The sequence below is a fragment of the Pongo abelii genome, chromosome 3, assembly GCF_028885655.2.
Source record: "Pongo abelii isolate AG06213 chromosome 3, NHGRI_mPonAbe1-v2.0_pri, whole genome shotgun sequence".
NCBI lineage: Eukaryota > Metazoa > Chordata > Mammalia > Primates > Hominidae > Pongo > Pongo abelii.
Window position 1 is genome coordinate 116532782 of NC_071988.2, and position 15375 is coordinate 116548156.

The 15375-nt window shown below is 33.5% G+C and overlaps 1 protein-coding gene across 6 annotated transcripts in view; it reads left to right on the forward strand.

Annotated features, from left to right (window-relative positions):
• The window catches only part of BMPR1B (bone morphogenetic protein receptor type 1B), a 391772-nt gene that overhangs the window by 321705 nt on the left and 54692 nt on the right, over positions 1-15375 (forward strand). For all 6 annotated transcript variants that reach the window (XR_010139750.1, XM_024246443.3, XM_054554197.2 and 3 more), the window contains one exon: positions 13838-13997. Coding sequence is in view for 5 of the 6 variants with exons in the window: in XM_024246439.3 (XP_024102207.1) it covers positions 13838-13997 (160 nt within the window). In the remaining variant the exon portion in view is untranslated. The remainder of the gene's footprint in view (positions 1-13837; positions 13998-15375) is intronic.

The window sequence follows — 15375 nt, forward strand, 5'->3', positions numbered from 1 at the left end:
GACCAATGGCAGGTCGCTCCCCTAAGACAGCAAGCAAGGATGAAAGACAGTTCGCAAACAGGAGTTGCTTGTGAAGTCGAGAGAGGCAAACAGGAACATTTCACACCTGCTGTTTCCTGTCCTCTCAGTGTGTGCAGGAGGGAAGAAAGAAGACATCTGGGTCTCAAAGAATATCAAAGTTTTTGAGAAACCACTGGAAAACAAGAAATCAGGAAGGAGGCAGAAGAGGATCTCAGGTCAAAAAGACATTCTGCACATACACTCTAAGTAGAGAGACACTTGGACTACTCCCGGCCCCTCAACTTGCTTTCCCCATGCATTGTGGAATGTTAGTAATGAAGGTCTCTGGGTTCGCTGCTTGTGAGGAGGAAAGTAATGCTGGGAAACTTGATATGTATAAATAGAAAATATATAAGCAAAGTTATCAGCCAGTCTTGATGTTGCAGCGGAAGTTGAGAGTGTCGTGGTATATCCTGTTTTGTGCATTTGCTTTTTCTGGGGCATGAGCATTCAGGCATTTTGTGGAGAACTTAGAAAAAGGGAAAAATATTTTGAAGTTTTATATTTTTGATCATTAGCTGGAAGGTTTGTCCAGTAGTAAGTTACTTGTGAGGTTTATAAAATATTAGGAACATTTGGCAAGAAGAGACAGGTTTTGTGGGAATAATTTGTTACCTGTTGACCCTCACTGTGGACATATTTTTGTGTGTGTACCTGTGTGTGTGTGTGTGTGTGTGTGTGTGTAAAAAGGGGGGTTTATAAAAATACAAAATCTTTTGAATGAATGTTAATATGATTGACAGTTAATTTTAAAGGTATAAACTGATATGATTATTCTGGGTCATTAATAAACATTCATAAAGCTATGACTATTAGGTCATTTTATTGGTGGAAGGATTTTTCTAATCTTGATTGGAGTCATTTGATGGCAAGAATCCTTTCTTGTCCCTATTTTTTAAAAATTAAGAACATGCCATGTTCGTTGCTGTTTGTGTTTAATAGAGGTTTTGAATGACAAATACAGTTTCTAGCTTGAACACTGGTAATTTCAGATATGAAAGTACTGTTGCCATCTTTCTGTGCCAGGCTTGTTACACAGCAGTCAAAATATGTAATGGTTTTCTTAAGACCCATAGCCATTAATGCGAACCAGTATTCTTAAGCATTTGTTACTGATAACCTAACGTTTAATTGTTTGTGGGCTGTCATAGTTTTCATGACATGACAAAAACTTACATGTGTTGATATTGAGTATTTTATTGTTGTTCAACCTGTTGTATTGTCAGTGAAACAGAACAGAGGAGGTGATATTGGAGAAAACATTAAAGGTTTACTAAGAAGTGGCAGTGAGTTTGATGTTAGTAGAGGTCACGCCTTTGAACAGTACTGCTAAGGAATAGGTCTAATGAGATTTGGGATGTTTTAAAAAATTAGTCAGCATTAGTGTAATATTCCTTCAGGGAGCATTTGTAATGCCCACAAGAATGTGTCGGTAGAGAGATCAGATTCCATGCTAACCTTTATTTGCTTTCAGTAGTTGACATAACACACACCTGTGTGTTCTCTTTGCTAACCTCAAAATTGTTTTGAAAAGCTTCTGACATTTGGAAATATGAAAGAGAGAAGATTTTGATTTGTTTTCTGGCAAGTAGGAAAAATAAATTCGAAATGTTGTGTTTGACCTATATGTGGTCCTTGGAGCAAAGGCCTTGGTGTGTCTCATAGCCTTCCTTTTTTTTTTTTTTTTTGGAGACAGAGTCTCACTCTGTCGCCCAGGCTGGAGTGCAGTGGCACAATTTCCACTCACTTCAGCCTCCGCCTCCAGGCTCAAGTGATTCTCCTGCCTCAGCCTCTCTAGTAGCTGGGATTACAGGTGTGTGCCACCACACCTAACTAATTTTTGTATTTTTAGTGGAGACAGGGTTTGGCCATGTTGGCCAGGCTGGTCACGAACTTTGTCTCATATCCTTCTAATCAATTGTGGAATAAAGCCTCTATGGTTCCATGATAAATTATATTTATTTAATTATATAGTGTTTTCCTTGAAGCATTTTAACATGCTAGAGATAGATGTGTGTGTGTGTGTGTGTGTGTGTGTTTACAGTTAGATGTAAAATAGCACTCGTGTTTTCTTCTTGAAGGGAGTCATTTAGAAATTATCTCTCGGCCAGGTGCAGTGGCTCACACCCATAATCCCAGAACTTTGGGAGGCCAAGGCAGGTGAACTGCTTGAGTCCAGGAGTTCAAGACCCACCTGGACAACATGGCGAAATGCCGTCTCTACAAAAAATAGAAAAATTAGCCAGGCTTGGTGGTGCATGCCTGTAGTCCCAGCTGCTAAGGGAAGCTGAGGTGGGAGGATCACTTAAGCATAGGAGATTGAGGCTGCAGTTAGCTGTGATTGTGTCACTGTACTCTAACCTGGGCGACAGAGTGGGACCCTGTCTCAAAAAAATAAATAAAAGAAAGAAAAGAAATGATCTCTCCTGATAGTTTGTGTGTAGGAAAAGAAGTGATAAAACTGACCTAATTGAACTTCACCTTTTACTCAGTGACAGATAAAGCTTTCCTTGATAGCGTACATTGGCTCAGCGCCAGTAGTACCATAAATGTTGTTTCTTAGGAGAATGGCTGTCAAGTTTCAGTAAATTTACTTTGAACTTCAAAGTAGTGTGCAATAACTTTGATAAATAAGCCTATCTTATAAAATGATTTGAAAGATGTTATGTTTATAATTATATTATAAAATAAAATGTTGAATTTTCTGTTTTAACATCCCTGATGTCCCACATTGATTTTTATTACATTCACAGATTTTTCTTTTCAAAAGTAAGCTTCACTTGGTTTGACATCAGCAGCTTATTTCTTGCAATCTATTTAATTGAGACTTTGCTGCTGTTTATCCTAAAATGCAGATAAATGGCTTTCAGCACACTGTTTATAGTGTAATAGCTCCTGAAGTGAGTCAGCATTATCAGCTAGAGTCTCCATGTCATAACTAATGGTCTCTCTGCTTATACTTTCCTGCTAGTGAGGAGCCAGTGAACTCCACAGAGGCAGGAGCCTGGCATAGTTGGGGGTGGGTAGATTATTTTGATGGTGCCTATAGGACAAGGCTTTTTTCCTCCTTTATTGGTGTGAAATGAGAAGAGAAATATGTCCTTATCATGATTTTAGCATGCTCAAAAGTGCCGTGTTCTAAGACTGGGGCAAAGAGCTTTTAGGATATAATGATCCTAGAGGGATTTGTTTTATTCCGGATTATCTGCTATGTCATAATAGCACAATTTTAATACTTTTCTCTTGAGGCTGTTTGACTCGCTGCTAGAGAATGGGAGCCACTAGGAAATATTTGTATTACTACCAAATAGTTATTATGGGCTTAGTAATAAAAGTGAGTATTTTTTGTTTCCCAAGAAAGAAAGAAACTAAAAAACTTCAATTGTTAACTAATCATTTATCATAAATCGGGCCTATTCATTTTGAAAGGTCATTAAGTTTTTTCTTTAGAGGAAAGAAGAAAAAAAAAGCTATGAGACTCCTAGTGAAGATCAACAGACTTGACCATGAGAGTTAAAACTGACAAGTTTTGCCAACCTTTAATTATTTGCTGAGTTTTTACATAGAAGGTAGAGGATTCTGTAGGTAAATACAGGGAATAGTTTTCATAACTGAAGTACCAATGAATACAATTTGGTAAAATATTTTGTTTGATCTCATTTGTTCTTTTAGAATGTGGAAAATTTTGACTGAAGTGGCCATTAAGATAGCCATGGTCCTTTGCCCCCATATTAGTATTATGATTGTTTGGGATCACTTTGGTCATTTACATACAATGTATTTATTTCTTAACTCACTCTGATACTGAAATTTAAGATAATATATCCAACTTCTTAAAAATATTTCAAGGTGGAAAAACATAACACACACAAATACATCTACCTTATGTTGGTGTGGCTTAAAATACAGAAATATCTGAAGATAGGGTTTGTGAAGGGTAATTATTTCTCACGTAGCATCCCAGATACAGGCTTTTTGTTGTTCTTTTTTTGGTGGTGGTTTGTTTATTGGGAGAGCCCATATTGACAGTTATTTAAAAGAGGAGGAAGGAAACATTTTGACCTTAGAGTAGAGTTTATGGGTGAGAACATTACTGGCATAAATGAGAAGATATGAATTCGATAAAAGAATATAAAGAAAGAAAATTTAAAGGTAAAATTAACAAGGCTTTTAAAGACTGGGACCACTGAGGTGTACTGGGTGTTATACAATTTAAAAAATAAGAATATAAAAGTGCTTTAGGAGAATGTTTTGAAAACTGAAGCCATTTATTTATCCAAAGAGGGACAGCTTGAGCAGCATCAGGCCAGAATGTTCCTGTGTGTGCCATGCCCAGATTGAAGATAACACAATTATTATAATAACATAGTTTCAATTCAGATCTCTCCTCAGTGTTTCTGCCCAGAATTCAACAAGATTGTCCTTTGGCAGTCTTATTCCTACAAATCAAAGCAAAGTAGATGGTGGTTCAGTATTTCAGCCTATTAAGTATAATTTCAAGAAAAAAGATTTATCATAAATTATCAAAACTCTATGAACTCTAGACTTAAACACATATCCAAGTTCCAATTCAACTGTCTTATTTTACTTTGGATATAGACTAATGGAAGAGTTAGGGGAATACTAGTAAAACATCTTACAGCACACTTCCTGAATACCGTTCTTTCATTCGGCCTCAGGGTGTTACTTGGGAATTGAAATGCAGTATTCTAACCCAGGTGTTTGAATACAAGGGAAAACTATAAGATTTGTCAAATTCTGTTGAGAGAGAATGTTCTTATGTACACAGGAATTTTTTTTTGACCCTATTGATTTTAATACATACCCTATGCATATTTTTTTCTAACAAAATTTTTAATATACTTTATGGCTAGTAGGGAATTAGTATATAAACAGCAATAACAAAAATAACTTAAAATGTTTAACATGTTCTTTAATATATATATTTAAATTATAGTTACATTTTATAAAAATTATATTTACATTTTGAATTGATATATTTTCTTCATTTCAGCTCTTTTTGTAAAGGAATTTTTTGGTTTGTTTTTAACCATCTGCTGTTAGGCAAAGGTATCTGTTTTTTGGATAAGATTTCAGGTCATTTGTTTAAAGTGGCACAGATAACTAGCTTGGAGGACATATGATTTTATGTTTATAGTATAAAAGGAAGTAGAGTGAAACTTTTGGTGTGAGTGAATAATCAGCAGACCTTTTATGACAAAAGAACAACAACAAAATTGACAACTTTTATGCCACACTCTCCAAATAGATTTTAAGGTTCATGAATATAGTGGCTATTTCTTCTTCAACTCTTTGAGCCCAAAGTGCTTACAGCACTTTGAAATATTTGTGTATGGTAAATATTTCTTAATATTTGTGTATGACAAATATCTCTTAAATCAATATGGACTAGTTAGAGGCTTTAAGTTGACTCTAATAAATATTTCATTCTGTTTTAACCATATATGATGAATAGGATAGCTGTGTCTCAAATATAAATTTTATATCAAATTTTTAATGAATCAAGTCAAATGATATGGTAGATTTAATAAAAAGATAGAAATAATGGTACTCATTTGGTCTTCAGTTTTCCAAACATTTTGAAATTTTCCAAATTTTAAAAGGAATTTGACGTTTAGTAAAGGTAAACCTCTTTAATGAAAGATTTCTAAATGTTTGTGTAGTTGATTGGTTTGTGAAATTGAGATTCTCTTAAGATAAGCTTAAGACATTGCATATTGAAATAGCATTCTGAATGTCAAAGGATATTATAAAGATAGATTTCTAGATATTTAAATGATGAATTCCAGATATTTTTCTGCCTTGCATAGACTCAGAGGTAGCTTTTAACCATCTGGAAATGTTACCTAACACACTGTGGTCAGTGACTTTTTTTTCATTCTTTTTCCTTTTTCTTTTCTTTCTTTTTTTTTTTGTTTTGTTTTGTTTTGTTATGTTTTGTTTTGTTTTTGACTCCTAGGTTTCTTTTCTTTTTTACCTTTCCACTGTCATATGCCATGGGTCCTGAACATAGCTCATTGCTTGACCGGAATAATCTCTCTTGCCAGCTTATAATCAAAGGGACTACTGAGAAAAACAGCTGAGCTGTATTAGGCAACCACAGTCTGGGCTGCATTTCTTAACTGCTGAATAACACATCACAGGTGCAGGATTAGTGCTGCCTATGGTGCTGGGCTTTTTAGTGGAAACCCCTGGCAATTCTGTGCCTCCTCCTCATGTCTCTCATCCTAGGGAGCCTGGCAACGATATATCAAGCGTACAGAAATCAAAAGTGAGTAGTGGGAGAAGCTTTATATCTCACAGAGACTGTTTTTTTTTTCCCTCCAAAAAATGTAAGCAAGATGAGTAAAGCCAATCTGGCACAATAAAAGATGTTAGAACTTAGCCTTTTTTGGCATAGATGGTGAAATAGACTAATTCAAGGGGATCAAAAATTTTGTCTAAAAAAATTACATGGCAAGAAAATACCATGTAGCCGAACTCTTCTGGTAGTGTATAATTTAGCTTACTTTTAAATTAATGATGTTCTTATATATATTAACTTTTGTGTTATGTGTTTTGGGGTGAGTGTGTGTTTGCCCCTACACATTTTCAACACTGTCAAGGTTAAAATCAAGTGTTGTGGTTGTATAAAGGTCTTGTGGTTTAATTTTTTATAGTTTTTGATGTTGTGAATTCTTTTACTATTAATGTATCAACTATACAATTTTAAATTCATAGGTTATAAAGGTGTAGGTTTCTTTCTTGCAAATATGAGTTTTAAAAAATGCAAAATGATTCTTTAAAGTATAAAAGTAATGATTTAGATGTTAGATCAAATGAATGTTTAAAAAATATAGTTACTAAGATATTTATTTTTTACCAAGAAGGGTATAAATTGTTTTGTCATGATAAAGTATACATTTGGAGAAGTGAGGGCAAGTATGTTTTAGTAATTCATATCATTTTTGGTAGCTATCTTAGAAAATTTTTTTGTGACGCACAACAGATAAATGTAAAAGCACATGGGTGGCACTGCAGATTTTAAACAGTTTTCTTTGGTTTACAGTTTGTTTCTTAAAACTATGATGGCTTTCTAATGTTTACATTGCATTCTTATTCATTTTATTCCTGGTGATCATTATTCCATATTATTTCACCAGAGATAGACCTTTAAACTCATTGATGATGATAATAGTTGATAATAGTGTTTAGCTTGAAATATATATACTATATTTTATACCTCAAATATTTAAACATTTGAACTAGCAATATATTTGAATATTTTAAAGTCAGTAATAGCTAAGGTTACCTTTAACAGTTTTCCTATTAGAGGGTATCGTTAGGATTAGAAGCAGAGAGGTTCTAAATGCTTTCCAGGTTTTTTCTTTGGGGAAAAAGAATAGCACAAACACGGTGATTTGGTTTCTGGTTTGTCTGACTTCATTGTCACTTCTCTTCTTTGCATATATGCATCTATAAAATAGTTTTATACACTAGGCTGTCTTGGGAGTGCTTTGCAAAGCTGCAGAGTAATTTTTGGTGTGGAGGCAAGTTGAACATCTACTTTGATTAGCTTCAGAATTCTATGAAGCAGAGCATTCATAGAAACTGTTGAATAAAACCATAGCTCCTGGCTTGGAAATCTGCCAAGTTCTGGTTGACTCTGACATTATTGTCAAAGAGACCATGGTTCAGTTTCTTTTCTAATAATGTGGAGCTGAATTGACACATTAAATATTTTAAAATACAAGGCATTTTTAATTTATAATCATTCTATCAGCTGAGATTATGCTATTTTATGACAATGGCTTCAGTTTGATGTTGCATATTTTTAAATCATGGTTACTTGCTTGTCAAGTTAATTTTGTTCTTATATTTTTGCTTTTATTAAAAATACTTATAAACAAGTTGTGTTTTAGAGATTTTTCAAAGGTTTTTAACTTATATAAACATTTTGATTGAGTTTCTCTGAATTCAAAAGCAGAGTAAAACCTAAGGGAAAGGCTAGCTATTGTTTTAAATTTAAAGAGCGTAAGTTTGATGCCCAAAGAATTTTTATTACTATCATAATTACTGTTCCTGCTGAGGTTTATAATTCTGTATCAATTACCTGGAAAACAAATGAATATAAATGTTCGTGTTGTCTGTTGACTTGTATGTCATATTTATTCTTCTCATGATTTTTTTATGTCATAGTCTGATATCACATAAAATGTCTGAGTGATTGAAACTTTTATAGGTCTCTTGGCAGGGTTTTTCTGATGTGAAAATGTTGAAAACATGATTATCCATCATAACCCGAGTGATGTGGTAATGTCGATGTGTGAGTATGGTGAAAAGAGAAACATTGCCAGTGAACAGAACACTCACAAATATTTTATGAAGCCCTGGTTTCTAGAAAGAGCCAGCACTTATCTCATATTTAAAATTAGTGTGTCTCTTAACCTACTCATTAGTGTTGACCATGAGTGGCTGAAATTAAAAACTGGCAATATCCCTGGTTTTGGTGGTTATGGTTTCCATAAAAGATACTGGTTGATTACTGCCACACAAAGTAATCTTCCCTCTTATGCACTCCTGTCTAGGACTTACATTTGGCAATTATGTGGCATTATGACATCTCTTTTATTGTTTTCCTGTATGTATTTCGGCTTTCCGTATGTAGCTGATTTGTCTCACAGTGTTCCATGTGTAGCTGATTTGTCTTACAAGCAAGATTGTTATTTTATTGAGGATACCCTCAAGTACTCTGGGTCACTGTGTTATGTAAATGGATTTAATGATTATTTACTAAATGAATCAATGTACCAAGAGATGAAAGAAAATAAGAATATTTTAGTCATCCTTGAACAGACTTTAAGTATGTTTCTTAAGCTGAAAACCTTATATTTTTGTAGACTCTTTGCTCACCGTGATTAATTTAGAAAGGAAGGAAAAGTAAAAGGCAGTAAAATGAAGCAAAAGAAAGAGGAACTGAGGAAGAGGAGAGCCAGGAAGGGGAAAAAATAATAGGGGAGAAAAGGAAAGGAAGACAAATAGAAATGGGAGATAAAGGAGTAGGGAAAAGGAAGAGAAAACTGAATAATAGTAAGAGTCAGCAGCACATAAAACAACAATTTATTATTATTGACACTTACTATGTGCAAAGAACCATAGTTGATGCTTTATGTGGATTTCTCCTCCACCCCACTCCAGCCAGTGAGTATTGCTACTCTCCGCATCTTCTATAAGGAAGTTAGTTAAGTCACTTGCTAAGCCATTTAAGTAGCTGAGCTTGAGTTTGAACCCATTTGCCTATTTTACCCTACATTGTCATCAAGTCTGGCTCCACTGCTCAGTGACCATACCTGATATTGCTTTGTCATCTTGACATTTCACTCCTGCATAGCCTGTGCAGGAATTTAGCACCAGCATCTTCCCTTACCTTTTATCTGATTTCTGTCTGTTGAAGGAGAAAGATTCCTGTGTAGGTAACATCACAGTTAATATTAGAAAATCTGTTCTTTCCCTACATATGATTTTGCTCTGGTATTTTTTAATAAAAATTATATTTATATTTTGTTACTTTCCAGAAAAGTTTAGGCATATGTCCCAACTTTTTATTAATTATTTAGTGTGTATATGCAATATGTATATACATACTATATATATTTATATACTATATATATACATACTATATATATATACATACTATATATATAAAAATATACTGTGTATATATATATATATATATATAAATTTTTTTCCTAAATTTTTTGCTGCAAAGAGCATAGAAAATGATTTATTTGAAAGTACTTTAGTATAAGGAAAAATGGTTAGGTAATGAAAGTGAAACTCAGGCCTTTAGAGTTGAAAAATTTAGACAGTGAATTGAGTTACATGATTCAAGGTTTAAGTGTTGAAAATAAAAATTAGTGATTAAACTATCTGATGTCACAAAAAGTTATTTTAAAAATTAATGTTGTTTTAAAGCTCTAATCAGAGTTTTATTCCTGTGTGAAATAGACTCTTAAAAAAAACTGTGAGTATTTAAACTAGTTTTGGTTAAGAAAGAAAATGGGCATTGATTTGCATTATTTGTTATCATAACGGTACAAATAGCTGTAGGATGGGTCATTCCCAAAGTTGTTGCTAGCCAGTTCAGTACTTTAAAATTTTTCTTCCACTAACCTCTTTACCCTGGACATTTAAAGTGCAAACTTGTGTAATACGAATTTCAATTTCTCTTCTTGCCCCTGCCTGCCCTCTGGTGTAGAAGGTGAAGAACAGTGATGAGAATCAACATTGGGTTAAGTTTTGTGATATTCAAAGAGTTTAAAAATGAAAAAGATAAAGGAAGATAGATTATTAGTAGACCTTATATGACACAAAATGATTATATGTCACTTTTTAATGAATTTTAAAGTCTCATATCCATTTCTAAGTGCATTACATATTGAATTTAATATTACTTGGATTATCTCTACTGTTCATACAGATTTTTCTCTCTGCATCTAAATGTGACAGTGGATTTTGATACCCTTTTGACTGTCTATGACATAAAACAGTCCTTTATATCACAAATTAAAAATTTTTTATTTATGGTATTTTTGAACTGATAAGAATGTTACTAAAAAAACTAAATACGGTTAAAACACACTAGGATGTAATGGATTAATTTTGAAGATAAAATTTAATTTTTGTAACATTGTACCCTTGATATGTAATAGTATGAAATTTTTTTTACATTTTACTTTTGTTCTGTATTTTCTGTTTTTGCTGCAAAAATCACGTATATGAGTATATAATAATATAAAATAATATAGAAATATTTTTAAAATAAGGAACTGATTAAGTTATATACATTAAATAAGTTATTTTGTAATGTTTATATGAGGCTTCCAGCTCATTATTGTCCACTGTTTTCAATTAAATACTTTAAAGAAATTATAACTCTACCTTATTTCCTACTACAAGAGATTCCATAGAAAACATGTACGTAGCTAAAAACATGTATATAACTGCAATATATTTTCCAGAAAAGATATTCAGGATATTCAAGAAAAATAACTTTCTTTTTATTCCTTGTAATTGAATGGAAGTCACAATATTGCATTCTGACCTTTAGGTAATTTCATGAAATTTGATTAATTTGCCTGAAAAATCTATAAATCTATTTCTAAAGAAAAATTCTTAATATTCTATTTTTGTATTATTCCTTATAAGAATCATAAGGAATATAATTTAGTTGTGATTCAGTAACACACACTCAAACGTCCTATGAAAATAATTCTGTGGTTTATTTGCACGCCAAAAATCCAATGATCCTCTGAAAAATGAGAACCAATTTTAGAGTGGCTTCCAAAAGCCTTACTTTTTATTATCATGGTAATTTAGTTAGTAAACTAAACTATATGTATAAAACTATATAATTATATATAGATATGTATAACTATATATAGTTATATATTTATATATATAACTATATATATACCTAATCCTCTAGTGTTGTAAATATGAGTTGTTATAAGCAATATTGTGAAGAACCAAATTTTATACCACTTCTTCTAGCCAAATTTTATACCACTCTTTAAATAAATTCACAATGGGACAAAATCATGAATTGTCTCTTAAAATGTTTCTTAGAAAATAGCATCCTACTTCCAATCACATGAGGATGTTTTCTTTTCTACTTTAGACCATTTGGTGTCAGTGTTCCTTTTAGCAGCTTTCCCCACCAACTGGTAAATTCTGTGTGTGTTTAATTCATCCTAGTTAAACAGGCTGTGCCTGGAAAATGGGAGGGCACCCAATACATATTTGCTAGTAGACATTTGCACCATAAATGAATTTTTATTATTGTGTTTTAAAGCATCAAAAATAAAGGGTCTGGTATGAAAGGAAGCAGGAAGTAATACATTTTAAATACTCTATTTTTATTACTTGGTCTACTGAGGTGACTCAGGTCATAAAGGCAGTAACATTGAGAATCAGATTTAAAAAGAAGGAGCTTACCACGACAGGGTGTGATATAGGTGCACCTACACACTCTACCCTGGGATAGCAAGCGGTGCTGCACTCCCATGTGGACAAACTTGGAACAAATGGCTTTCAAGATAAGGCAGTGACATGAACTATTTAACCTCACTTTATTTGGGAATTTAACCTAAGGATGAGCATACTATATAGAAATAATACATGTATTGGGAGTAATAGTGTGGTTGGATTACATATTTGCTTCATCTAGGGTTTTTCTAAGTGGAGTCTACAAGTAATTTGTTTCAGAATTACATGAGATCTTGTTGAATATGCACATTTCCTGGTTCGCCTGTGACGTACAGAATGAAAATCACTGTGGCTCAGTGTGGGATTCTGCATATGACAGTCTTCTCATGTGCCACAGGTGCCCACTGCAATCCACATTTTTTTTCTGGACAAAATTTACAGGAAACTGTTTGAGAAAGTTAGATGCACAACTTCTATACATTTGAATAATCTAATGAAATATTAGAGTTAATAGAGAGAAAATTCTGAGATATTGACAACATATTTTATTGCTTTTTCTTTCAACTATTTTTTTCTGTAAGAATTTGAATGATTAGTTTAATATGCAGAAGGTCAGGAAAAATTATCACAGATTTAAAAAAAATAAACTTCTAATTCTCTGATGGAACCATTACCTGCAGGCATTCATTTCTGGTGTAAAAATATAACATATGTGGCATATCTTATACTTCTAACCTAAAATTTCAATTTTTTAACCCAGCAATTTTTAAATATTTTTGTTGATCTTGGATTTCACTGTAGGTAAGCTAAATGTGTTATGAGTTTTTAAATTGAAAACTGCTCACGGTGACAATTTATGCAGTTACATGGCATGTATAAGAGCTCTTACCACAACGCCTGAAACAAAATAGGTAATAATTAATGCATGCCCTCTTCTGTGTAACATAAACATTCTAAGCTCTTGACATGAGGTTTGGTGTCTATAGTTATCTCCATTTTAAGGATAAGAACATGAGTCACAAGATTATTTATAAAGTTATCTAAGGACAACTAACTTGGTAAATAGTAAAGCCTAATGTTGAACCCAGAACATCTCTTTCTAAGAGATCATGTCTACCATGGTGCCTTCTATCAAAGATGGTAGAAACATCACTACAGTAATAGGTAGGCATTTTGCATTTCCCCATGCTGATGGGGAAGATGTATCTTTTGAAATGTGTCTCGATATTAACTAAGTTTTTGTCTTCTTACCCAATTTTACAGATTAAATATTTCTCATAATTTCTTTAAAAAGAAGTACATAATATACCTAAAGTAGAGAGACTCTGTGATATGGTAGAAAGACAGGTTTAAAGCTGAAACAATTTGAGTTTAAATGCTGGCTCCATAGTCTATCCATTATCTGTGTGCAGATCTCTTAAACTTTGAGTCTCAATTTTCTCATCTGAAAAATGAGGATGATAGTATTTACGCATGGAATTACCAGATATAGTAGAGGTTGTCTATATGATGTCTCATTGAGCTCCTTGCACTCGATTAAATATAGCTGTTACAATTTAATACATAAAATATCATCCTGAAAGGATTATGGGTCTTTCTTTATTCTGTATGAGGTGTATACTATGTAAAAGACATGATTTTAATCAAAATACTAAAATGTCTGTTTTTCTGTTTAAATCTAAGTATCTTGAATGCTTCATTTTAAAATGTAATCTCATGTTTTCCTTTGAACAGAAGACTGGGGTAGTCTACCCCACAGATGCCTAATTCTCACTGTTTCTTCTTTCAGCAAACTTCCTTGATAACATGCTTTTGCGAAGTGCAGGAAAATTAAACGTGGGCACCAAGAAAGAGGATGGTGAGAGTACAGCCACCACCCCCCGTCCAAAGGTCTTGCGTTGTAAATGCCACCACCATTGCCCAGAAGACTCAGTCAACAATATTTGCAGGTTGGTGATATAAATGATTTAAAGCTAGCTTTAACAAAAAGTCACACTTTTTCAACTATGCAACTGTAGGCTAGTGTTTCAAAGAACACATTTTAGAGAACAGTGCCTAACACTGTCATAAACTCTTAGAGCTGTGCTTGTATTAGAGAAATATTGAATTGTGTTTCACCCTGAAACAATGTTCTAAGATTGTTTTTGCTCCCTCCAGACAGCTCACATACACATGAACACAGACCTCAGATCCCAGGCTCCTGGTAAAGGTGCAAATGCCAATTATTTTCTTTCAAAAGACCTGGTCCCCACAATTAGTTAAACATCAGAGGCTGTCAAATGCGTGTGATTTTGTTTGTTTGTTTGTTTGTTTGTTTCAAATGTTCATCATGCTGATGTTGTTAGTATTTTGGAAAGAACACCTAAGCTGCTGGGAATATTCATAAACTGACTCTGGGAAGCAGTGCAGTGGTAGAGCTCATGCGATTCCCCCAGTTGCTAAGAAAGACATTGTCCAAATACTAGAAAATACTCTTTAATAGGTAATCATGTTCTTATAGATACTTTATAACATTTGAAACTGAACTATTTTGCCTTTTTCTTCCTTAAATGCCTTTATGCAGCTCCATCCATTCCTCTGATCACTATAGCTGCATTTACTCCTTACGGTAAGGTCAACAGTGGATAAAGAGCTATAGCCTAATGAGGCCAGTGTGTGCCAAGAGAGAAGTGAGTCAGCTATCTGGAAGAGCACGGCCCTCAAGAGTTAAAATGTCAGAGAAGCAGAGTGTGCCTTAAGCTTCAAGAGAGGGCGTGGACTTAAATAGAAAGGTGGACTGCTAGGTTTAGAGCCCAGGTAGAATATCTGAGCAACCATTTGAGGCTTCATTAGCCAGAAGGTACGCAAAAATGAGTTGAATGCTTTTTTTTTTTTTCTTTCTGAGAGCTTTTTAAAAAAGGTTTTTAAGTTTCCCACGAAGCAAAATCTAATATAAGCTTACTGGAATATTCCAAGAACCTAGTATATTTAGCACAAGAAACATGACTGAGTAACACAGGGAGGAAACCTGGGTGTATTCATAAATATATATCTCATTTAATCAGCAAAACAACTTATTCTCACCTTTAGACAAATGAAATTTGGGATCCAGAGAAGTCTAGTAACTTGACTCTTGTACTACAAAGTTGTGACCACTGAATTTTGTGCCAAGGTAAAATGATTCCAAAGCTCAATTTTTTCCAGGGAAACACTGCCTGTTTATAGTAAATAGAAAAAGTATCAGGAGAGTTTAAAAATGTTTGAAAGAAAGGAAAATTAGCAGGAGCAAACAAAGTAGCGTGGGGTATTTTACTATTGTGTCTTAAGTCTGTGGTATTCAGAATACGC